Below are 26,872 nucleotides of genomic sequence, written 5' to 3' on the forward strand. Positions count from 1 at the left end.
GACTCGTCCGAATCTCGAATGGAGAATCTCTCCTCTAAGTCGATGTGCTCGGCCGGTGTTGACACCATCTGGAGTCTTATTGCCCTTCGATCGCGTAGTGTTTTCTTCGATCGAAATGCCCGTCAGGCCTCGCAAGTATCCTCCCTGTGTTCCGGAGATATAAACAGATTACAGACCAAGTGTTGGTCTGTATAAGGATACTTTGCATGGCAATTGGGGCAGAAACGGAAGGGGGTCAGTACATGGGGTTTGAAGATGGATGCGGTCGGGCCGACCAGGCCCGCTGAAGAGTGGAAGCCACGAAGGGCCGCTGGAGCACTTCTTTTTTCGGTGTCGATGTGCCAACACTAAACCGGTACCGAGCGCGAACAATACCGTCGAATTTTCCGATAATTAGCTAACTTTCCCGATTCGAAAAACGGAGCGAAGAGGAACACGTCCGAACCCGATGGCGGAAAGAAAACAATCTAAGATGGAGTCTACGCCCATGCGCAATGGAGCCGAAAGGGAGGAGTCCCTCGGTCTCGTGACTTGAAAAGACTTCTTCGAAGAAAAACTTGTAACACTCCGAGCCCAACACTAGATGGCAGGATAATGCACAGCATGTGTATCTGCAGCTACACATGCCATCAAACCCATATACATACACACACACATACACACACACACCCACACCCATATACATACACACATACACACACACACACCCATATACACACACATACACATACACCCACACCCACACCCATATACATACACACACACACACACACCCATATACATACACACACATACACACCCACACCCATATACATACACACACATACACACACACACACACCCATATACATACACACACATACACACACCCATACCCATATACATACACACACACCCACACCCATATACATATACATACACACACCCACACACACCCACACCCACCCACACCCATATACATATACATACACACACACCCACCCACACCCATACCCATCCACACCCATATACATACACACACACACCCACATACATACATACATACACACACCCACACCCACCCCATATACATACACACCCACACCCACATACATACACACACCCACACCCACCCATATACATACACACACACCCACACCCATATACATATACATACACACACACCCACACCCATATACATACACCCACCCCCACAGCCACCCCCATATACATACACACCCATACACACACGCCCACACCCATATACATATACATACACACACCCATACCCACCCATACCCACCCACACCCACACCCACACACACACCCATACCCATACACACACACACACACACACACAAAAAAGTATTCTGCAGCCCAAAAAAGTTTTAAGTCATCAGTCTGTCTGAAGGCACAGACAATGGTGTAATAGGGTTCCGTGGTCTGCACTGGGCAGTTGCAGTTACAACAGTCTTTTTTGGACGACCACAAAGGCAGGCTGGGGCCAAATCTGGCTGGGGAAGCGGTCAACCTCATTCAGTATAATAGTCTTTTTCCTCATGACACTGGGAGATGGGTCCTTTAGAGGTGGAGGAGGTGACTTTGTAAAGGCGGGGGAGGAATCAGTAGGTAAAGCAGATGTCAAGGTTGGGGAAAGGCATAGGTTGGCCTGTACGATGCAGTATCCTCTGAAAAGTATGTTGTGGATAAAAATGACACAGATACCTGTAAAATATATGGCTCTCCAATGTAAGGAGGTACAAGAGTAGATTGTCTACTATGAAGGCCTGTCTGTGGCTATAATGTCTACTCCTGGTAAGATTCCTTTTCCTCTAATTCCTAGTCACACTCAGATGTAACTCCCATCAAGCTGCATAGAGGACTGTAGGCAGTCTCCAAGGAATCCTGTTTGTGGCCTCCAATTCAGAATACAGTATTTGGTTGGGTACGTTTTCCAACACCTTAAGGTGACGAGTTCCAAGTTGATGTTACAGAACGAACTTGTAGGGATGCGGGTGCCCCTTTCTCTGCAATCATGCTCACTGGGAATCAGACACCATAAACAAAACAAGCATTTGCAATGCAACGGGTCTCGTGTTTGCTCGAGTTAGAGCGAGTCACGTTTTCAACTCCTAACAGGACTTTTCTTGCCACAAACTGATAAGTAGAACAGTTTCGCATAAGCGAGCCCACGGCTACCATAAAGCATGACGGAGACACAAAAGGAAACAGAAGTTCGCTTGCAGTGAAACGCATCTGCAAGATTACAAATAGCCATGTAAACAGGTCGATATCAAGCAAAGCACTCAACAACTGCCCAGCGAGATTGCGCTGCCTGTGAAATAAAGAGAAAAAGTAGTCCAGAAACCATACGGAAAACATGGAGCCTCATATGTTTTCAGTAGTTGGCCAGTGCGCTCAAGGAGGGTTAAACACCAGAAAAAGCATAATGTATGCATGTCCTTCACTAATGAAATGAAGCGTGGTTAAAAGCCCATAGAGAGATTACACCAGGGACAGAGCTTTGCACTCCACCCTAGAAAGAAAAAAAAAATTACAATAGCTCTAATTTTAGCAAAAAGATGGATACCAATTGGCTGGTTGGGCAGGCAATCCCCTTACACCAAGTTGTGGGTGAGGGACAATATGGAATGGCAGAGGTCGTATTAGACAAGTCAAGGATGATAAATTAGGCGACAAGCCTATAAGAGAGACTGGTAAGCAGGAGTTAACTAGAGCTGGCGATTATATAAAAGATACTGAATCCAAAGCATTATTTATTGACTGGGTAGAGTCTCAAGACATTGGGTGTCCATCATAGGTGTGGAGTTCCCTGTACGTTTCCTGTTGCAAATCTGAATATATGCATCTATACACGTATTGTGTGCCACAAACCTCCAGTGGGTTCCTTATGCCCTTAATCCCGTTAAAGCAGCTTTGTTCATTAAGCTTGCAACAGATGCACCCCCTTCACATAAACACGTTTAAATAATAGTACTTACTGCTAGTTGTTCCGCCACCAGTCTGACCATCAGCCGAGTTCAAGTCTAGGCCAGCAAACTAGAAGACAAAGGCTTGAGGTCAGATCAACTACTTCAGAACTACAAAATAAAAACCATGAACAATAAGTCACATTTGTGCCTCAAAACTAAAGAACGTGCATGGAGTTCTCCTCAAAGGTTTGTAGGACCCAACCCAATTTCGTAGCACAAAGAAAAAAGAAAAAAAAAAAAAAAAAAAAAAAAAATACTACAAGAACCAAAACATCTTAAGCAATATAAGGTAAATCCGTCGTTCCCAAACATTTGACTTCTGTGGAATGCCACTTTATTTTTGGAACCCGGGGACCTCACACCGAGTCATTACTGGAACCTGGGGGCCCAGGCTTAAACACTGATGATTTGAACCACAAAACAATACACACATCGGGGGGGACCACAAGCATTTCATTAAATACACAAATAATATTTTATTTAATTTGCAAAAATATATAAACAGTTGAATGGAAGATTGGAGCTTTTCTAAATTCAAATGAAGTCACAGATCGTACATAAAATATTCTGTTTGATGCACCTACACTGCTCGAACAAATCAATTTAAGGATACCAATTTAATTTCTAGTCTCCAATTTAAATTTCCTTGACACTTACAATAAGTTATAAAATTCTCAATTGTACATTGTCACCTTACTTATATACACTTTATTAATCTGTAAATATTGGGTAATTTTGGATAATAAGCTATTAGAAAAGTTGCGCCACCCACTCAGTGCCTTGCAGGTTTAAGGGTGGGCCTGTGCACTTCCCATTCCCACCACCCATAAAAGGCGCTAGGTTGCTTGCTTAACTATTCAAGTCCCACCTGTACATTCATATTAACACCTTTCCCACTGAACTACATTGAGTTCCAAACCCATTTCAAGCTCCGGGAATAAGTCTTGTATGCCCAACATAGCTACACAGGGGTACTGAAGTGCTAAAAGGAGTACCTGGCATTTCAATTAGAGTGTCCCAGAGCCGAGATGGTAATACAGTTTCTCAGAGCTATATTTTTGGCAAACATTAGCCCTATAGCCAATGTTATCCCGCAGAGTGCAGTTCGACCAAACAGGAGAACTTACTAAACACAGGTTTATAGTTTTTTTTTTTTTTTTGCAGAAGTTGAGCACTCTCAAAACGGTCTAAAAAGCAGACAAAGGATGAAGGCGAGTAGGATCTCTGAAAAATTAAAAGTGCTGCCATTCAAACAGATTAAATTGAAATAAAATAAAAGCCACCTCAACTAGGAGCACACTCCAGAAAGTCACTGGCACTTTGTCTTCCGAGTGGAGTACTGTAATCAGTATGTAATGTAATAGTTGGGAGTTCAATTCCCAATACATGTCAAATGTTAGTTCTGCTTTTTCAATGACCTAATGGATTAGCAAGCAAGTACTCCCAAGAGCGAGTCTAAAGACCACAGAATTTCCATTCCTACTCGGGATACTGATGTTATACAAAGGAGCCACTATTCCAAACAACCTGATTTTTAAGTGATCGTAGTAACAATAAATACAAACTGTATTTGTATTTCCTGAACCATTAAGAATGTGGTTCATATAGTTCCAGAATCATAGTAACCTCACCAGTCACTGCTGGAACACAAGCCTGGCTTATGTGGCCCAACTATCTCGAATTGTTTGGGGGGGACAGAGGGATTATATACAGGGATGAACTCTCACCCTTTGATGTCTGAATACAATGAAAGCTCAACTCAGGATCCTTCTGATACTTTTTGCTGTCAATTGAGTGACCAGGCTATGCCACCCTTGCTTTGTCTGGGCAGGCTCAGTCCTTCAAACCACCTTCATAAAGAAAGTCATCTCAGCTGTATATCCAGGTCTTCCACAGAAAAGGGAGTTGGGGCGCACAAGGCACCCAGAAAGTACAGTTCATTTGGGCAGACCCAAATCTCACAGGTCACAGCAGCGAGGCAACTCAAGCACGCTTCTAAGACTGGAGGGACTGAAGCAACTCATAAGTGATTTTATCACTGGTCCAAGGTGCTTGCTCTCCTACTGTACTCTGTAAAGTAATGGAAGCAGTACTTTATACACCTCAGGCAATCAAGGTAGGATGCCATTCAACCAGGGGGCCTGCAACATTCAGACGCCTGAGAAGCAAACAGGAAGACCAGAAGACAAGTTCAGACAGGTGACTCCACAGATGAAATTGCTTAGAATCCTCTTACCCAACAACAGTATTCAGGAACGTGGGGAGCAAGATGGACATCCCAAGCTCAAATAAAGGACACCACCCAGTGGAGCACAACACAAATATCTAAATTGGCTGATATTTCAGCTTATTGGGTGGTTAGGGGCAGATGAAGGTCGTTTTTAATCATAGAAAGCCACCAAGATGTACTTCTAGAGGACTGCGAAACAGATTGGAGACCAGAATAAAATAATTTTACATTCGTAATGTTTCTGAATCTTAAACCTCTGATGAGGACTGCATGCTAGCATGGAGGCAGTGGCAGCAGGGGATATGGCGCACGATCTAAAGATGGTACATCAAAACAAGAAGGGAAACCCACTGGCTATTGATTAATCACTTAAATACACAAAAATACATCAATCCTGTCTGTAAACAGATTTTTGCAACATCGCCTCATTTCCCATCTTAAACAGAAATACATAACATACATGTACACATGGCCTTCTATTGAAATATCTACAATTCAACCTTCTTTAAGAGTCCTTTTCCTGATTTAATCACAGACAGTAGCTAAGCCCAATGTTAATTCCTAGGATAGCTCCAAAGAGTTTATCAAATCCCCATTACTATATGAGGAAGGCAATAGGAGCTGTAAATCAGCCCCTTCTTTTCAGTACCATAAAACTTTATAACACCGCCAAATTTCTTTGATCGTTGTCCACAGGGGCCATTCAAAACCATTACTCATTCCTAATACATCAACACGTTTCAACCCCTCAGAACTAGGGATTCTAATTTTTATGAGGTCACAATCAGGGCCACACCAATTTCTTCAGGGTTTGGACTCTACAATTTCAAAACATCCCACAGAATCACAAATAAATGCATTAAACCAACAATGATTAAATGTTAGTATTGCAAGCTCATATCCAGTATTTAGCCGTCTCTTATTGAATTAAGGGGACATACATTTATATTAATAATAATAATTAGTGGGACATCAAATAGTGTAGATAATATTCCTAGAGAGATGAGATGTGTATGAATGTGCTTTACAACTCACTCAGTGCCCCCATTGTGACTCATGGGAAAGCAACCTTCCAGTTTGAGACGCATGGTGATGGGCAATGTAGTTTGTCAGCGACTTCCTCCCTTGTAGGCAGGCTGTCAAGCTTCCTGTTTTTGAATGAGGCATGTTGGTGGAGTAAGGTATTTTAAATGCTCCCAAGCGGGAGTGATAATATTCAGTTCTGTAGACCTCATGTCGTGAGGACAGAACATATTTTGTCAGCTTCTTACTCCCCCTTAGGCAGTCATGCTCCCAGTTTTTCCATGGTGAATTAATGTAGTCTATATTCTTTTTATTACGCCCGGGTCACAGGGACGTATACCCTCCTCTCTGAACTTAATGGCTATAGTTCATAGTACATAAACCAAATTATTATCAGATTATCAATGATTTCTTTAAAAAATAAATTAAAAAGGCAACAAATGTGTTTATGATCCATGTTCAAAAACTTAAAGAGGAGGACACCCATGATATCCATCTGGCTCCACTAGGATTACAATATGGTCAGTCATCCACCTACGCATCCTATAGGTGGTCACACATACCAGTTGGTTGAAAACTTGCTTTTCTCTGGGTTCCAGTAAACATTCTCATGAGATGTACTAGGCTCTTTTTTCATTGCTCTTAAGTAGTTTATATGGATATCCCCTTTGTTGTGGTCTCAAAATGTAATTCAAAAAGCCATGTTTTTTTTTTTTTTTTTTTAAACAATTTCACCGAATTCTTAAGAATTGGCTGCAGGTTAAATTATCTCTAAGATTCTGCTGATGGTGACTTGGGAAGTGGACAAAGGTGTTCCTAGCAGTATCTTTCATATATATAGATTAGTGAATATTCCATTTTCAACATGTTTTGTAGTTAAATCAAGAACATATAGTATCTCGCCATTCAGAAGTGAACTTAATGACTGGTGTACAATGGTTTAACCATTCTACCAACCTAAGTGTCTCTACATCTCCTTTCCATTTCAAGATGTCAATTAATCTTCAAGTGGCAATTGTGTCCTTAAATGGATTGCGCTCCATAGACCTACCTTTCTTCATATCATGCCATAAACACCATCGCCATCTCCGGAGCAAAGGGACAACACATTGCTGTCCCCTAGATTTGGAAGTAAAACATTTATTGAAGTTGAAGAAATTTAAGCAAAATGTTGTGACTTCCAATATATACCATGTTGGTACCTCAAGTGGTCATTGCCTTGTTTCAAGATAATATTCCATTGCTTCCAGGCCTGCATCCTGGGGAATATTTGTGTACAGGCTCATAACGTCAATTGTGTCACAAATAGATACTCAAATGAATCAAAAGTTACTTAATTCAACTTTAGATCATGTCTTTGGTGTCCTTTAAACAGCTGGAAATTCCATTCAACATTGGCTATAAAAATAAAATCCACATATCTAGCTAAAGGTTCCAAAATAGAATTTATTCCAGAAACTATAGGACTGCATGGTGGATTTAAAAGGTCCCTGTGATCTTGGGCAGAATATACAGTACTGGAGTACGTGGATTATTTATCAAATATATTTTGTCAGTCAGCCATCCTCCAGAGACACCTTTATCAACCAGAATTGTAATCTCTTCTCTGGTGAAGGGTCACCTTTGATTTTTCTATACTGAGATTCAAAAAGAATCGGAGAGCATTTCCTCCACATAGTCCAAACGAACCATCACAACGACTGCTCTGCCTTTTGTCAGCTGGTTTAATAATCACTTCATCTTTCTGGAGTCTCTCTAAAGCCATTGTTTCTTCCAGAGTAAGATTTTGTTTTATGCATGTTTCCAACTGGTATAGTTTATGCAGAACTACTTTTTTGAAACTTACCAACCCCCTTTTGACACGAGGGGGTTGGGGATGTGAGGATTTCCTTAATCCCGAGCAGCTCTCAAAAGATATATCTTCCTCTGTAAACATACACTTCAATCTCAATTTATGGAAAAACTATAATTTCTAAACAGACCTACTTAATCCATCCTCCTGTGGGTACAAATGACAATCCTTTTTCTAAGTATCAATTTTTCACTTTAATTCAATGTTCAAGTTGGTAAATTGTAGATCAGTAGTAACTGTCTTAATATCTACAATTCACCCTTAAGATTCCTTTCCCTAAATGTAATCAGACTATAGCTAACCACCAATATTAATTCCTGTGATAGCTCCAAAGGGTTAGTCAAACACATTACTACATGAGGAAGTCAGAATGTAGGGTGAATTCACCTCTTTTTTTAGTTCCATAATATTTTAAAGCATCAACTTTCTTTGATCGTCGTCCACAGAGCCCATTCAAAACCATTCCTCATTCCTAATACACCAATGCATTTCAACCTCTCGGATCACTGGGCATTCTAATTTTTTATGAGATCATCAGGGCCACACCAATTTCTTCGAGCTGGGAGTAAATACAACATTAGCAAAACAAACACAAAGTGGAAGCCCTGACAGTTGGGAAGCCTGAATCCTGAAATAAGGGAAAGGAAAATAAATGTAGGCTGTGATCGAGGTAGCAGAGACGAGAGTTAAGTTGATATTTAGACCCATCTGATTTATCCTGTATTAGAAATGGCAGAAACAGGTGGCTGGGAGGATTTTTTCTTGGGATACTATCCACTTCATGTTTTCACCTTCGTCACTTCTGGGACATTGCTCTTTGCCACTTTACTCTCGCTTTCCATACCTTTTCCCCCCACTACCCCAGTTGCCTTACAGCAAGCTAGAAATGTCACTTGCAGTTGAGCCAGTCATTGAGTAAATTTTATGATTTTTTTGCTGAGAATTCTGGTATTGACTAGATTGACATTGAATACCTGTGTTGTAGATATTCTTTATTTGGTAGCTTGGTTCAAACAGTTGGGTGTGGATATCAACAAAAAATATTTGTAACTTAAGTCTTTAGCAGCTTTCATAATTCTCAAGTTTTAAAACTATCCACTGGAAACTTTGGGGGCTAAAATTATTGGAAACAGTAACAGATAGCCAAAACTAGATACAGCCAACCATGCCATCTTCCTTCCCATCACCCCCACAAAAAAAAAAGGGGCTACAGTGAGCTACAGGAGGAGATCAGCAAGAAAAACGTATTTCAAGACTATCAATCTAGGTCCAGACAATACTGCAGTATTGAAACAGCCAAGTCTATCACCATGATCCTAAATGGAAAGACCCCGTGTCTGCTGATCCGCCTTTCTGCAGCTTTTATCAGGCCGCCCGGCACTGTTTCACTCCTGAAAATGTGCATGGGCTTCACTGGCACCAGTCTACAATGGTTTATATCCCACCTTGCAAACCAACAGCAACTTGATATTAACTGCCAGATCCCACTAACCTATCCAGTGACCTGCAGTCTCCCCAGGCTCCATCCTGCACCCCATCATTTTCAACCCTTATAATGAAACCACAGAGCCATTCCTGCGGACCGCAATACCAAGAAACACCAATATACTGATGATGCCCAGATCATTCAAAAGCACCTCAACCATCAACATACAGATTGCTCACAGTGTGCCTCAAACATGGATTTCCAGTAATTAATTCTAAACCCCAAAAACACAGAATTCCTCAGTTTGCCAACAATGTCAATCATTGAGTCGCCGCTTTCCAACCTAAGGGAATCACACTCCAAATCAGCAAGTAAAATAACCCAGATTCACCCTAAACTTGAACCTCATTGTAAGAAAGCACTGTCAAGAACATAAAACAAGCATTTGCAATGCATTAGGTCTCGCATTTTGAGTAAGAGCTACTGACATTGTAAATTCAGAACAGGACTTTTCTGGCCACATAATTTTGGTTAACCCTGCCTCATAATTTTGTCTTTTCCCGCCATGTTTTGGTGGTCACTAAACCATGGCTACTTCCATCAGAAATCACAGCCCTTGAAGTGAGACAAGAGGACTGCACTACCTCAAGATGTGTAAACGTCTGACCAGACATTGGAAAATAAGGCTGGAAAAGTATTTTATTTTTATGTTAACAGAATGAAGTCTTGAAAGCCTTCTTGTCTGCATTTCAACAAAGCTCTAATGAAGTTAAAAATAGCAGGAGCAGCCCCCGAAGAGTTATGGCCCCAATAAAAGAGGTAAGCAATGCCCTGTGTGCAGATGTCAGTGAGGGCTAGCAAGGAGGGGCCCCTGGAGAGGGAGAGACTGCAGATGCCAGGCTCTGCAAGTTTTACATAATTGCTTCTCAGTTTAGCTACATTCTACAGAAACTGCATATTGTGGCTTTCCTGAGCAGTGAACTAAATGTTTAGGCCAGATGCTTTATTAGCTTATTTCAAAGTTACATAAACACTCAAAAATAAGCTTACTCCAAGATTTAAAAAAAAAAAAAACACAATGCACACGTGCTAGTTTGTACTGAAAGAACATTAATCAGGAGGCTGGGCAGTGGTAAAACATTTAAAAAAAAAAAAAAAAAAAAAAAAAAAAAAGGGCTAGGAGCTACCTTCTATTAAAGGTTTAATGGTGGAGCAATCGTTCCAGGAGCCAGAGGTAAACTAGGACAGCACTGGAATAAAGCCAAAACAGGTCTGCAGCATGGGAGAACGGAATGCTGCAAGTAAACGCAGCTACCACCCTAAAAACACCCACAGTGAAAAGACAAAGAAATAACAAAAGCAGTCACTGCAACAGATAAAGAAAATAAATAAACCAAAGTGGAATAATACAGTAGTTGGTCACTGCTCTGAAACAGAAGGAGTGAGAAAAAGGCAGAATTGACCACTAGTGAGCAATAAATTGTTAAATGACTCTGCAACCAAAAAAAAATGAACGCGTTAAGCCATAAGAAGTATACTAAAATGAAACACAAGGTTGAACGCTTACACTAACTAAAAAGCATGGTTCCAAATCTCAAATGAAAAGAGAAACTCTCAGGAGAAAACTTTAGAAAGACACTTCAAGTCCTAGATCTCTCCAACCTACATGAAGCAATGCATAACTTCAAAGAACCCTCACTCCCCTAAAGACATTTTTTATGCAGCAGCATGCCTCAAAGTGGCTGACGACATTCAAACACACTGTCTTCAATGTCCCCCGCAAGCCTGGAGTCATCAACATCAAGGTCCTTCACACCAAGATCCCGGTCAACCGAGCATAATGAACTAACAGAATCTGGACACCAACACCAGAAAGCAGTTCAGGCATTGCAAGAGAAAAAAGGAAATACAAGGCTAAAACTACGTCCCCCGCCAAGATCTGGAACATTCTCTCAGACATAATAACAGTAACAACCAGGTATGCGGAATTCCTCTCCTGACACCCGGGACATATTGTTTGGGGTCAGGGGCAACAAGTTTTCACGTTTATTTTACCACTGGGATAAGCAGGCCCAATCCCCTGCAGCACAAACCCTCTGGCTGCCTACTTACAGACATGGGAACTGTCTGCATTTGGGATAAAGTGTCTATATGTTAATGCCCTTGGTGCAGTGCTCATATAGGACCAAGCTTTAAGAAATACAAAATTTTATATAAAATCAACCTGCAAATGGAGTGCTGCTTGTAGCAAATGAAGGGCCTGGATTCCTGCTACAGAAGGCAGCACAAGACATACCCTCTTATTCAGATACCACCATCATGACCATGAAAATGTAGATTTAATTTTCCTATACCCTTGCACAGTATTCGATATGGAGGAATATTACTATCCCAGTAACCAGAATTGTTGGCCAGCTGGGATTCAGCACCAAAATTGTAATTATATAGCGCTTACTACCCTTGACAAGGCGTCCAAGCACTTTCGGCAAGTAGAGCGCTACTCCGGAACCCAGGAGGAATTAGTGGTGGATTAGTATAAGAATTATGAGTTAGGAGTTAATTGAGAGTTTGTTAGTTGGATTGACGAGTAATGGAGGGATAGAGGAAGGAAGAATCCAGAAGTGTAAATTGGGAGTTAAAAGTAATAGGATGAGGCTTGGGTGAGTAAAAGAGCTGGAGGAGGGAAGAGTCGTGGTAGCAGAAGGGGTTTTGGATGAGTCAAAGGTTAGATAAATGAGGGGGAATTTAGTAGGGTTGTTTGAGAGATCATGGTAGTAAACTGAGGTTTGGGATGAGCTAGATGCGGTAGAAGAGGAAAGAGTTTAGGCAGGGTTATTTATTAGATGAAACTAGCAGAATGGGTTTGGGATTAGAGAGTGGTGATGGAGGATAGATCGATAGAGACATAGGGTGATGAGGAGACAGTAAAACTTACAAGAGTAAATTTATAGTGTATTTTTTTAAGTTTATTTATACTTTGAACTTTATGGATAGATTTTATCCATTTACTTTTAATCGACTACAGTAGGAGTAGAGAAATGGATAAGTAAATACATAGTGAGGGAATATGTGTGCAAGGAATATAGTATTAAAAGAAAAGTATTGTATAAATAGACTTTCAAGATTTGTAATTTTTTAAATTAATTTAGAAGTACTTTTCTGGCATTTATTTATCTTTCCTCAATTTGAGTAACGAAATGCTTGCTGATAAATAAAAAATTTGATAATTGTGATATAAACAAAAGCATGGATTCATTAGTATCTAATAAACAACTTATCTATGAGCTATGCAATGACCTATGAACATGTTAAGCATAGAATAATACACATTTAACTGAGTTAATATACATTTGTTAAACAGGCTTAAAGAGTATGTGTATAATTACTATGAAATGGTAACGCTACATATCTAGAATATATACATAATCTGATAAATGTTTAACACCACAGGCATATGCAAGTCCATTTGCTTTTTGAATATGGTGGTTATGAGGTAAAGAGCCAACTCTCGAGTAGTCTTCTTAAGGCAAGACAGTTATTTGTGGATCTTATATTTGGGAGTAATGAATATAGTTTGGCTGCTTGAACAGCGAAGGATGTACCACCTATTGTCTTTCTTGTATGGTGGTGTTTTTTAAGGCCGGGTGCAAATCTTGAGCAGAGGTTTTCGTTGTTGAATCTATTTGGTTTATTTTGTTTCTGATGAAAAGCGGTCCTGTTCAATGTATAGCTTTGTGAGTGATACAAAGCAGCTTGAAGGTGGATCTTCTGGCAATGGCCAGAGTAGTGCTCTCAAGACAGGGGAGATGTGGGTTTGTGGCTTTACATTTAATAGTAGCGGAGTTCTGAAAATGTTGTAGTGTTTTCATAATAGACAGATGATCCATGGTAGAGGCGCTTGACATAATCCAGTTTGGATAGTACAAGAGACCGTAGCCTGCACCTGGTGTGGAAATCCTACATTGGGAAAGATGCATCGCAGTCGTCAAAGTGATGAAGCTTGATTGTACTAATGATTGATCCTTGGAAGACCCCTGCTTGTGTAAGGCAGGGTTTGAACGTGAAGGGGGAAACTAGATAATATTAGTTCTGTTTTGAAGGTTGGATGCAATCCAGTCGAGAGCAGTCCCTTCTATGCCGGCTTTGTGGAGTCTTTGACTTAGGGTGACATGGTCAACAGTATCAAAGGCAGCTGAGAGGTCCAGGAAAAGTAGAGCAGAAACGCCATTGCTATGAGTCCTGATTCAGTGCCTCTTCCTGGGCAGAACTCAGTTTGGTAGACTGAAAGTATGGAACTGTCTTCAATGAATTGACACATCTGGGCGAATGCTGCGCTATCAGTTTGCCCAGGAATGGTTCATTTGCGATTGGTGTCCTGTGGGGTCCAGGTTTTTCTTTAAAAACTGTGATATGTATGCCTTTTTCAGGTCTTCAGGAAAAGTTCCTGTAGTTCACGCAGGGGTGTGGAATTTATTAAAATATCTACTTGTCCAGGGGACAGGTTGCTTCTCAAATCTACTTGTCCTGTAAAAAGATCTACTTGTCCCTTTGGTGCCATGTAGTGTGGCGACAAATTATGGCAGCAATCTCATTATGTAAGAGCTCTGATAATAGCCTCTCTGATTATGCCAGGGCTACTACCATAGTAGGGCTTGAATACTTGCGTTTCAATCCCTACTGTAGCAATTTCCTTATTTTGCCACCTTTCTGCAGATCTGCATACTGGGGCTGGAGGAAGCAGTAAGCAATAGTTCCAGGGCTGGAATGCCTTTGAGTCTGCAAACCTACTAACCTGCATGTTTTAAAGATATTCACCAGCTTCTCTCTAATATTTTCCCATAATAAGAAAGGTTGGACATTTACTCCTGACAATGGCAGAATTAGAACTTCTTCCAGGGTTGGGAAGAAAGTGGCTGGAGGGAAAATGAACTTGCAAATGCTCAATAGATTTTCACATGAGCAAATCTACACATGCGTATTTACCCATGCTAAAATACAGTTCACCAATATTTGATAGGGGTACGACATATACCATGGGTGCACTTTTGTGACTTTAAGAATTTGGGGCCACATGTAGGTAGGTTCAGATTTGCGACCCACAAATTGCGAGTCAGAGCGACTCGCAATTTGAGATTTGCAAATCCGAATGTAGGATGGTGTCCCTGACACCATCTGTGATTCGCAAGGGCTTCGCAAATGCCCACCTAATGAATAATCATGAGGTTGGGTCGCATTTTTCGACCCCCTTGTGAATGGCGGCCCTCAAAGGGATAGTGGCCTGCTGGAGACAGCAGACCACCATGTCTGTGACTGCTTTTCAATAAAGCAGTTTTTTGTTGTTGTTTTTTTTGTAATGCAGCCCGTTTTCCTTAAAGGAAAACGAGATGCATTACGAAAACGAAAAATGAAACGTTTTCGTTTCATTTGCCTACTCCGAAAAAATGTTTACAGTGACATTCACAATGGGGAAGGGGTCCCATTGGGACTCCTTCCCTTTTGCGAAAGTGTTAGCACCCATTTGAAATGGGTGCAAACTGCGATTGGTTTGCGCCCGCGGTCACAAAACAATCCTACATTGCACTGCTAGTCGCAATTAGGAAGGGAACACCCCTTCCAAATTGCGAGTCGCAAGCCCGTTTTGCGATTCGGTAACCAGGTTACCGAACCACAAAACTGGGTTTGTGCATCGCAATGTGCTTTTTGCACATCGCAAACAGCGAAAGTCGCTGTTTGCGACATGCAAAAAGCTACCTACATGTGGGTCTTGGTCCCTAATTAGGTCTGGTGTTAACTAAGACATTTTGTTTTTATTAAACTTCTATTTCTCTCTCTTTCGGCTGGCTTTACTATGAGTGATCGCATTCTGCTCTTCCACAAGGAGCATATTGGCACACAAAGTAGTTTTGTTCAGTGTCAGGAACTACAGTGGCAATCAGCGACGTAACGAAACTGGAGGGTGCCCCTTTGCAAAGAACATGGAGGAGCCCCCTCTCCAGACTCACTCAGGGCAGGTGCTGTGCTGAAGGGGCCCCCTGGAGGGCGGCTGCGGGCCGTTGTTATGCCACTGGTGGCAAATTGTGCTTTCAGATTTCAAAAACTTTTTGGTTTTTTTTTTGCCAGTGTTTGTTACAATGTTGAGGGCCTGGTCGCTCCCACAACAATAAAGTGTTACAAAAGCCATGTCAAAACAAGACACGCATTGATGAAACTAAAAGACTTATAAAAATATGTGAGATCAGTTGGCTTTGTCAGTGTTTGTTTATTTTCATGCTTCCCATAATCGTGTTGAAAATGGTTACACTGATTTTCCATTAGAAATATTTTTGGGAAATACTAGCATGCATCAACACATTTTACTAAATGACATTTCATTTGCATATAATCAGAGAGCATTCTGGGAGCATTATACTTAGCCTCATAGCCTAAACTTTTCAAACATGTGTATACACGTCTTTTTTTTTTTAGTACTGGAACCAACGTCAGTAGTGAAGTGTGACCTTAAAACATTTACTTACAGCACTCACCCTAATAATGAAGGTTTTCAAATAATGAACCATAAATACAAGTTGGAACAGCATTATCTTTTGGTAACACATTACCTCAACTGCAGAGAGTTCCACTCTCTGTAAACAGGCAGCCAAAGGGTTTGTGCTGCAGAGGGTTGGGCCTACTTGTCCCAAGGACAAAGTACACATAAAAACTTGTTGCCCTTGACCCCAAACAAGATGTCCCGGGCGTCGGGCGATAGGAATTCCACATCCCTGTCACGTTATTGATGATTCTTACAGGTGTGGCAGCAGAAGTAGATAAAAGAATGTTCTTGAAGATGTGTGGTGGACAAGGATCAGAAGGGCAACCGAAAGGCCTGCTTGCTTTGAGTCCAAATCCATAAATTCACCTTGTTATATTTGTTTGAGGCTGCGTTGGTTTATTTTTGTAGGGGATTTTAGTAAAGGTGTTAGTGCTAGCGATTTTCTTCTTTTTTAAAATAAGAGTACAATGTGTCTGCCTTGGTTGTATAATGAGTTGCCAGTTCGTGAAATCTTGAGTAGTGGGATGACTCCCTGCCATGCATTTAGGTTTTCAAAATTCATTGAATTTTTTTTATAAAAAGTTCTTTACTTGCAGATTTAGGCTACTGGGTGTAACATAGGGGCACCCAATTAAAATTCCAGAGGTGGGGACTTCAGACTGTACCCCACAGAGAATCTGCACACTGGATCCCCCAGGTAAAGTCTCCCCAGGGCCCTCAAATGGCATCCTTTGACTTATTGTACCTTTGCATCCCACCATTCTACATTGCTTCTTCTGTCCACAAGACTGTCAAGTCTGCTACTAATACCCAACCTAGGTATGAGAATATATTAACTGACACCTTACACACTGACTATTTGGGGGTTGGGGGACACCCAAAAGGCTGTGGTGTAATAACTAACAAAATGCTAGCTTCAGTAGTGGTAGTAGAAAGGAGAGGGAAAAAAAAAGAAAAAAAACACACACACACACACACCACATTCAATTACTTGCACAAAAGGGGTAACTGATGGGGTGAGAGCAGACTGACGAGTTCCAGCCATCAGCAGACAGCACAGATCTGCCCTACAATTGTCATTTAAGTTAACTGAGGAGAGGGGGTTGCAGAAACTCTCCACTGCAAAACCAAAGTTAGTCTCCACTGCAAACCAGGATGGCAGAAAACACGAAGAAGCGGAAAGCTGCAAAGATACTCAAAACAGATTCCACTGCGAGGCCAGACCTGTGTGCATGTCATGGGATCAAATACGAGCAGTTACAAAGCAAACCTGATTAATCGCTCAAGACAGGATCAGTAGCAAGCAATAAAGGACCTCCACTTCTATCTATCTTGGGCAAGTTACTCAGGCCCAGCTGTGATTCAGGGTCTTCATTTCTGTTTCAATAGTTTGCCTCCAAGTATTCTTCAGCCTGCCTCTTCAGTTTTCCTTCAGGGGGTTCCAGTGGAGAGCTGTTCTTGTGATGGAATCCTGTTCTCTCCAAATGGAGTCCCAGACGCATCTTTTCCTCTTAATGGTGTCTGGTTTTTGCTTGCTTTTGGTGAGACGTCCCTAGTTGGAGATGCTTCACGGCCAGAAAATGTCCAAAAACCTTCTCAGGTTACCAGTATGGAAGGATAACAGTTTGGAAAGGTCACCTTTTTGCCATCCACCAGCATTCTGCTCCATACAAGAATGCTGACCGAATGCAGCTCTGATAAAGCCTCAGTTTGGTGTTCGTTCTGTACCGAGATATACCCCACACATTGTTTACCATCCTGAAGGCAGGCCTGGCCTTGTTTGTTCAATCTGCTCTTCATGTCACTGTCAGCCCCTCCATTGTGTCACTAAGAAGGTGACTTTTTAAGTCATGGCTAGGTCCTCTATTGAGGAGCTGTGTAGGTATATATGTGTGTGTGTATATATTATTTATATTAAGGCTAGATGTCAGCATAGTCAAGGTCCTTCAGTGTAGAGAATAAAGTCCATCTGATGCATCGACTTGACCTTCATTTGTGTCTCACATTACCCAGTCAAGGACTGGGTTGAAGAGCAACACGGACATCTCACATAGGTCTGGACTTTGAAGCGATACTCACAATCACCCACCTTGCAAGTATCTATGATGCAGTATATCATAGGCTCTCAGTATAAGTCAAAGGCTGTCAAGGTGACTAATGCATGGGAAGTATCAAAATAATGAAGTTGATGTACAGGGAGTGCAGAATTATTAGGCAAGTTGTATTTTTGAGGATTAATTTTATTATTGAACAACCATGTTCTCAATGAACCCAAAAAACTCATTAATACCAAAGCTGAATATTTTTGGAAGTAGTTTTTAGTTTATTAGTTTTAGCTATGTTAGGGGGATATCTGTGTGTGCAGGTGACTATTACTGTGCATAATTATTAGGCAACTTAACAAAAAACAAATATATACCCATTTCAATTATTTATTACCAGTGAAACCAATATAACATCTCAACATTCACAAATATACATTTCTGACATTCAAAAACAAAACAAAAACAAATCAGTGACCAATATAGCCACCTTTCTTTGCAAGGACACTCAAAAGCCTGCCATCCATGGATTCTGTCAGTGTTTTGATCTGTTCACCATCAACATTGCGTGCAGCAGCAACCACAGCCTCCCAGACACTGTTCAGAGAGGTGTACTGTTTTCCCTCCTTGTAAATCTCACATTTGATGATGGACCACAGGTTCTCAATGGGGTTCAGATCAGGTGAACAAGGAGGCCATGTCATTAGATTTCCTTCTTTTATACCCTTTCTTGCCAGCCACGCTGTGGAGTACATGGACGCGTGTGATGGGGCATTGTCCTGCATGAAAATCATGTTTTTCTTGAAGGATGCAGACTTCTTCCTGTACCACTGCTTGAAGAAGGTGTCTTCCAGGAACTGGCAGTAGGACTGGGAGTTGAGCTTGACTCCATCCTCAACCCGAAAAGGCCCCACAAGCTCATCTTTGATGATACTAGCCCAAACCAGTACTCCACCTCGCTGGAGTCTGAGTCGGACTGGAGCTCTCTGCCCTTTACCAATCCAGCCACGGGCCCATCCATCTGGCCCATCAAGACTCACTCTCATTTCATCAGTCCATAAAACCTTAGAAAAATCAGTCTTGAGATATTTCTTGGCCCAGTCTTGACGTTTCAGCTTGTGTGTCTTGTTCAGTGGTGGTCGTCTTTCAGCCTTTCTTACCTTGGCCATGTCTCTGAGTATTGCACACCTTGTGCTTTTGGGCACTCCAGTGATGTTGCAGCTCTGAAATATGGCCAAACTGGTGGCAAGTGGCAGCTGCACGCTTGACTTTTCTCAGTTCATGGGCAGTTATTTTGCGCCTTGGTTTTTCCATACGCTTCTTGCGACCCTGTTGACTATTTTGAATGAAACGCTTGATTGTTCGATGATCACGCTTCAGAAGCTTTGCAATTTTAAGAGTGCTGCATCCCTCTGCAAGATATCTCACTATTTTTGACTTTTCTGAGCCTGTCAAGTCCTTCTTTTGACCCATTTTGCCATAGGAAAGGAAGTCGCCTAATAATTATGCACACCTGATATAGGGTGTTGATGTCATTAGACCACACCCCTTCTCATTACAGAGATGCACATCACCTAATATGCTTAATTGGTAGTAGGCTTTCGAGCCTATACAGCTTGGAGTAAGACAACATGCATAAAGAGGATGATGTGGTCAAAATACTAATTTGCCTAATAATTCTGCACTCCCTGTATATTTGTTGCTCCTACTATGTGCTTTATAATGTTGGGTGGACTAAGGATCTAATCAGGTCTCTCAAACACCTTGAATTGTTAAAAAGCTTATTCCATGGCCCATTCAGACATTTCACCACAGCCTGAAAGAAAACACTACATTAGTGAGAAGAACCATCTTGCAAACTAAAGATTATGATTAAGGCTCTCATTTTTCTGTTATTACACATATCAAACCGATAGATAGATATGTGTTGCTTGTGAGCGACTCTCCATATTGTCCTTCGTGAGTTTTAGTCTAACAGCTGAGCAGATGGAGAGCACGAGGAATTACAAACATTAGATTTCCTTAAGTACAGGCAAATGTTATCACATATCTATATATAATGCTTTACCTGTGGGTGCAGCGTTTTTGTTATATTTGGCTGCTTAATGTGCAAAAAATGCAAAGGGAACAGTATGACTGCATGTATCTGTTAAATGAGGAACTATACAATAACTAATGCACGTATTCCCAAAAATATAAAACATATAAATACCAATAAGAGGGTTAAAAATATGGTTAAGTAGAGAAAGAAATGTTAAATAAAAAGATAATTAAAAAAAGAAGCCTTAATTATGATTTGTGTAAGGGGGGTACAATTGAAATTGCTGCCAAAGGGGAAAGATGGAGAGGATAGAGCACTGAAAAAGATACTTAATACCAAGTGGCTTTTGCTGCAGTGGACCATCAAGTGCCAGAAGGACTCACTTGAAGATTATTCAATGGCTAAGTATTATTGAGGCTCACCTAGACCTTCATCTGGAGAACTAGAAGTCAGAAAATAGGCAGTTGACCACCCTTTTAATGCAGAACATCTGGCTTCTTATCCACATAATACAGGTATAACTTAAAGACGCCATGAATATTACCTATGCAGCACCTACCTTATTTGCCATGAACAAGCAACAACTAATTCAATCTAGTCTCGATGAAATAAAACTAGGTAGCGTCGAATGTCAACTTCCATCTAATTTCCAGTGACTTATTTTAAACTGAGCACCTAAACAGCACTGTGTAAGGAAATAAAGATGCCATAGAATCACCTCGCTATTGAAGAAAGTGAAACCATCCCTCCCAGAAAGCAACATCAAAACTCACTTGCATTTGGAGCGCAGCACTATTTATGGCCTGAGAAAATAGGACCACATGGCACAACAACACTCCAAGCAGACAACTGTAGTCTTCCCTTGCCGGAATGTATAATCCTCAAATCCTAAAAGCTATTTCTTAACAATACACATTCAAATTCGTGTTGATTTTGACCTACATCTCATCATTAAACATGCCAGACCTACTGCTTTTTTGCAATTAAATAATTTGTAAAAATGCGAACCCGGTTCAACCTTGATCGCTGAACTGGCACCATAATATCCAGTCCAGCTGAAGCATACACTAGATCACGTAATAAATACAATACAGGCTATCAGCTTACACAACAGCCTTGCCTGAATGTATAATCCTCAAATGCGTCACCATTAATTTTAAATATTCATATATTATTTGTAAGCCATCATGATTGGCAACCCAGTCTATGTACCTGGCAAGCACACCATCTACAGTGGCTCAGCACAACCACAGCCATGACATCACTAGACTTAGTAGTGTAAACGAGCACTGGCTTGTCTTTAAAGTACCTCTTCAGTCACTGGTGGGTAGGCACCCCAAGCAGCACAATAAATTCACTGTCCTTCACCCGTTGACACTCATTCATTCTCTCACTTCCTCATCCTTGCAGGCAATCACTGAACTATCAAAAAAAAAAAAAAACATACTTTAACAAGCATAAGCAAAATAAATTATTCGCAGGAAATTAAGTCTCGACAAACAGTATGCTTGCAATAAAAAAGCAACTATACTGTGCACAGGTGCTGCACTATTTTAAAGTTACCACTTTTAGAAGCAAAGGGCTGGCCAACCTGGAATGATAACCAAAAGTAAAATACAGAGAATACTATTCGAAGACAGCAGCCCGGGTGACAGTGGTCATGCTGGATGTGGTGCATTGCAGATCAAATCAGCAGCAAAAGGCTGCAAACGTCCCTCTTCTAATGTCTACATGGGGATTTTAACCACGCCCATGATAAATCAGTCACTTTGCGCTCGCCCCTAAAAATGTACGTTTGCAGCCTTTGACAGCGTGTATGACTTAAATGCGTTTCACAATTGTGCCTGGCCTATGGTATTTGACACAACTTGTTTGCTTGTTGCCATACCAAATCCAGGCCTACTGTATTGAGCATAAACTTTCCCACAAGGAAAGAAATTCATAATTACAAATACATACAAAATTTAAATTAGCACAAAAAATACACCCATAAGGGGACCTCTGAAAGTTACCGGTGCAAATCTACCCACAGGGTATGTCCAAGAGGACAAACAGCATTAAAACATGACATATTGTTGGCGAGGATCTTTAACAATCCACATTCAAAGGCTTATTGACTTTAATTTGCCAGACCTGCTTTTTGGCAACTCAATTTTTAAAAGATGCGAACACGGTTCAACCTTGATCGCTGAATTGGCACCATAATATCCAGTCCAGCTGAGACATACTATTGATCACGTTATAAATACAATACAGGCTTATCCTTTTACACAAACATAGGCTAACGGGGCAGCAACAACGTATTTAGATGCAGTCTCTAAGTCACGCTCCGACCTTCTGCAAAAGTTGTATAGTTTGAAATGCTGGAGAAATGGGTTACCCCAGAGGAGTGATTAAATGTGAAAAACAGAGCCGGCAGATCCAACCATCACAGACATTAAGTGTGGGTTGACCCTGTCCACTAGAATGTGCGGCAGTACATCTAACTGCTGAAAAATAGCTACTACAAGAGTTATTGCTCACATACATGTAAGTGAAAACAGAGAAACATTTTGAAATACAGTGTTCATTTCCACAAAGAACACGCTACCCTGAAAAATATAATTCATGACATAGCTCATTCTGGAATGAGAAACCAAAATAAGCAATAGCCTATAATGCAGCTGTTCTTAAAATGTGGTCCGGGGAAACGTTTAAAACGTAATTAAATAGTTCAGAAACGTAAATTTGAGACCAAGAATTAAGGTGGTAGCCACAGATTAATTCGTGGAAGCCCCGCCTAAACTGGGGGTCGCCAGCTTCCAGTAATGTCTCAATGGGGTGCCCAGAATCCAGTAGTAATGATTTTGAGGGGGGTCCACATAAGCGGAACGTTTCGTTTCAGGAAACGATGCGATAATGCATCCAGTGGATCATTAAAACTTCGCAGCAAATCTGGAACCGGACAACCTTGCTATACAATCTCGTGGTTTTATATTACACACAGATTCGATTTGGCGCCACCCCACTAGATGCATGAATTTACACTAGCAGGAAAACTACTGAGCGACCGGTATCACATTTGATACTCTACTTTAAGAACAGCCATTAACACTGTACAATAAAATGTCACTGATTTGTGTCAAACGGTCAAAATTCAGCAGGGCAGGGATTATTGCTCTGCGTACACTTTTCCCGTCCACTACGAGTTTAATTAAATGGGTCTATTCAAACATAACTGTGGTCTGCTTTCTTCATATACGGAAGACACTATAGTACTTTAACAGCCCACACAGCCCCCATCCCAAATTAAAAAATAACAATAAACCACCAGCTGAGCATTCAGAAACTGTGCGATCCTGCTCGCTTCCGATGTTCTTCTCTCGCAAAATCAAAGGCGTACGAGATAATTGCCAATGACACGTCCATCGAGAGAGGAAAAAAGGCTTCACGATAATGGCGACAGTCTTCGCGTAATTTAGAATCACCCAATATCTTTAGTCACCACAATTACGTCTACGCCGAAACGAAGAACCCCTTGGCAGAATGTTGCACAACTGAGGTGGCTGTTGCAGTCGTCTATGAAAAACATAACGTAGAACCCATTTGGCACTCGTAGACAATCAGTGGTCATGTTGGAAAGGAGGCGTCTGGAATGGTGTCCAAGGGGCGATATAGGATTAGTAGTTATTATTACTGTCATTTAAGAAGTATGCGCAATCTCGAACGCACCACGATGACGTGCGTTTCAGTTCTCGTCAATCAGTAAGAGTTATTACGCATGCTTCAGACAACTGCGCATCACAGGCCCCAAAAAATAGCAAACGCTTCTCTGGCGTAATTAAAGTTTTAACGAGACCGAACACTATATATGCGCATTTGAATATCTGTACTATCACTTTAAACGGTCGCCCTCAGACTTTTGTAGATGGGTTAACAGGAAGGTGCACGAACAAGCAGTACGTCAACGGAGCAGAAAAACTGCTACGCACAGTAACTTTACATAGACTAAAACGGGTAGCACTAAGGACGACTGACGCCACAGCGCAGTCCCCGAGAGCTTGGCAGTCAAATCTCGGAATACGTCGCATTGAGGCCACTCCCTACAGAGACCAGACTAACAATAAGGTACGTCACCCGGCCCTACGGAACGCAGGCGGGGCATGGGTGACACAACAAAACAAAGGCTAACAGGAAAGCGCATCGCTTCCGGCCGGCGAACATCTCCAATCAAAAATGTAGCCACAGACCTTGTCCGTAGACATAGTTTACAGACAGGATTTTATACGACCAAGCGTCGGTCACCGTATCACTTAGGTTAGAGAAAGAAAAGGACCATAAATGCCATGGAAATGTAACTATTTGAAACTACCATGAAATAAAAAGAAATGCATTAAAAGACCAGCACACCATGAGGGCCACCTTTAAAGCCGACAGCACCCACCATTTTAAGCGACCCTGTGAGAAAGCTATTCAAAATGGCGGGGTGCCCTAGAAAGACAGTTAGGGAACCTACACAAGGTATTTCTTTCTCTTTGGCCGGCGAGCAATAAAAAACTGAGAGAAAATGGCCGACGCGGACGACCCACTCATCCGCCTCCTATTGTCTATTATGGCCGCTACTGCCTTCCTCCCTCCCTCTTATGCGCCATCTTAACACACTCGATACCCGTGACAGCAACAGCGCCGGCTCCGCGCAGCACCCGCTAACCGACGTGCGATGACGTCACAATTACCCGCGGACGCAAGACACGCATTTCACCCGGGAGAACACACAAACCAACCGCTGCCCACCCCCGCCGCTTAGGACATTTTATGACCGATTTCTACCTGCACTTTAACACATAGGATAAGGAGTGGGAAAACGCAACAGCTCACCTGCTGATCTAGATTGAGTACATTTTCGACGGCCACATGACTCATAACTAAAGGATAAAGGAGTCGTTTCTTGCTTTATGGAATCCGGAGACGTGTGCTGTGCTTGGTGATGTTTCTGATTTTTATTTTTGTTCGGGGTTCTGTATTATGCTTGCTCGACGTCCGTCGCGCTGCTTCAAAGAAGGTTCGTCACCACCTCCACCCCGCAAGAAGAACTGCTTCTAACTGAACGACGTCAGAGAGTCTTCACTGTGTTCTTAAACGTACCAGACGTCATCGCGTCCGGCGGGTGCTCGTCTACCTCGTCGTGCTCGCGCTCGCACAGTTATCTAAGGGATCGGGCACGCGCCCATGGCCGCATCCGAGCGCGTGGTCGCGGCATTCTCTCTCATGCGGGTTACCCGCGACTGGGGATAGGATAGTGGGCATTGAGTGTTATTGGGAGACGCGTAGTGATTAATAACCTAATATGTAATAATACGCTGTAATGGCCCAGGATCAGAAGAAGGAAACCCCTGTGATTTAAAAAAGCTCGTGAACATACATCACTGGGCTGTTGTGAGCCAGTCAAAGTTATCGCAGTACGTTTAGCAGGGAAAGGCAATCAGTACCTCAAGCTATACAACTTAGTGTCATCTTTCCCCGACCTACTCGGAGATTCCCAAATCATTTAAATGGAAATGCTGTGATTTTGCACACCCGTTATACCAACTATCTCGTGTCCAAAATGGGACTGGAACGAGTCATTGCTGCAACAAATCAAATGGGAACGTGGCAACTATGAGTTTCCGCCACATCACACGTGGGTATCTCACCCTGTCTATTTGTTTATTAGATAATTGATATAGTGTCGGTAGGTTCCAGAAGGGTATTTACGTGCTTTACAAGACAAAAGTCACTCCTCTAAACACACAGTTTACAAGAAACAGTTGAATAGGTTTGCGAACCTTGGAACTGTTTTGCAACAAAGAAATGAGGGGTTGGAGCAGTTCATCACTGGGTCTATGGACCAGTGAGGATACTGATTAGATGACGGCTATATATTTCTTTTATATTCACTATGTTATGATGCTCACTACACACCCGTAGGAATTATAGTGCATGTGTATTTTTTAAAATGTCTTTGCTGCTGGTGAGTAGCAAAGGAAATGTTTGAGCATATTATTCGCCTCTTTGAGTTAGGCACTTGCACTTTCACGGGGATCACATCCACAGACAAAGTAGTTCTGTTTAGTGGTTAGGGACTGTTGTAACATGCCCTTCTCAGCCCCCAAAAATATTTTTGCCTTTAGGCAATGGTTTTTGTTTGTTTTACTGTCTTTTTTTGTTTTGTTTTTTAACTATTTATGAGAGTCCAACAGGTTCCTCAAACACAAAACACGTTCTCCTCTCCTCACAGAAGTCCAGCTATGAAAACTCCTAAAAAACTATCCATTGAGCCCCCAGGGTACTTCCTCCTGATCGCTCCCTCCATCTTCTGAACTCCTCGTAATACAAAATCACCAATTATAAAGCATCGCGGAGGGCACTCAGGAAAAAAGAACTATGTAATACCTTATACACTAATTTTTAGGAAGGACATGTTTCATATATCATTTAGCTTGCATAGTATGAAGCAATCAGCTTACGAAATTTGAAAAGGTCATATTTGGAAGATGAGCTTGCTATATAAAAAATCTTTTTCTCTGGCAGGAATCATACTAGTCTCTGTGTCATTATTAATAGAATATATACTTTCTGTTGCATCAGAAAATCTATTTCTGCTACAACACGGAGGCTCATGTTATGCTTCATTTAAAGCTTACTCCTTGCTTGCAATGCAGAACTTTCCACAGGCTTAAAAAAATTGTAAGAATACGGAATCTCCTGACCAATCTACAGCCCTCAAAATGTCTTC

General features: G+C 41.6%; 1 protein-coding gene across 3 annotated transcripts in view; it reads right to left on the reverse strand.

Moving 5' to 3' along the window:
• The window catches only part of DDX3X (DEAD-box helicase 3 X-linked), a 346,585-nt gene extending 321,315 nt beyond the window's left edge, over positions 1–25,270 (reverse strand). For 2 of the 3 annotated variants that reach the window (XM_069204209.1, XM_069204207.1), the window contains exons 1-2: positions 24,976–25,223; positions 2,982–3,039 (exon numbers count right to left, since the gene is read on the reverse strand). In XM_069204209.1, the coding sequence (XP_069060310.1) occupies positions 2,982–3,039; positions 24,976–25,020 (103 nt within the window). In that variant the 5' untranslated portion in view covers positions 25,021–25,223. Of the gene's footprint in view, positions 1–2,981; positions 3,040–24,975 lie in introns of all 3 variants that reach the window. The other variant, XM_069204208.1, reaches the window with a different exon arrangement.
• Between the last annotated feature and the right edge of the window lie 1,602 nt (positions 25,271–26,872).

Source organism: Pleurodeles waltl, chromosome 8 (assembly GCF_031143425.1).
Source record: "Pleurodeles waltl isolate 20211129_DDA chromosome 8, aPleWal1.hap1.20221129, whole genome shotgun sequence".
In the NCBI taxonomy this organism is placed as follows: Eukaryota; Metazoa; Chordata; class Amphibia; order Caudata; family Salamandridae; genus Pleurodeles; species Pleurodeles waltl.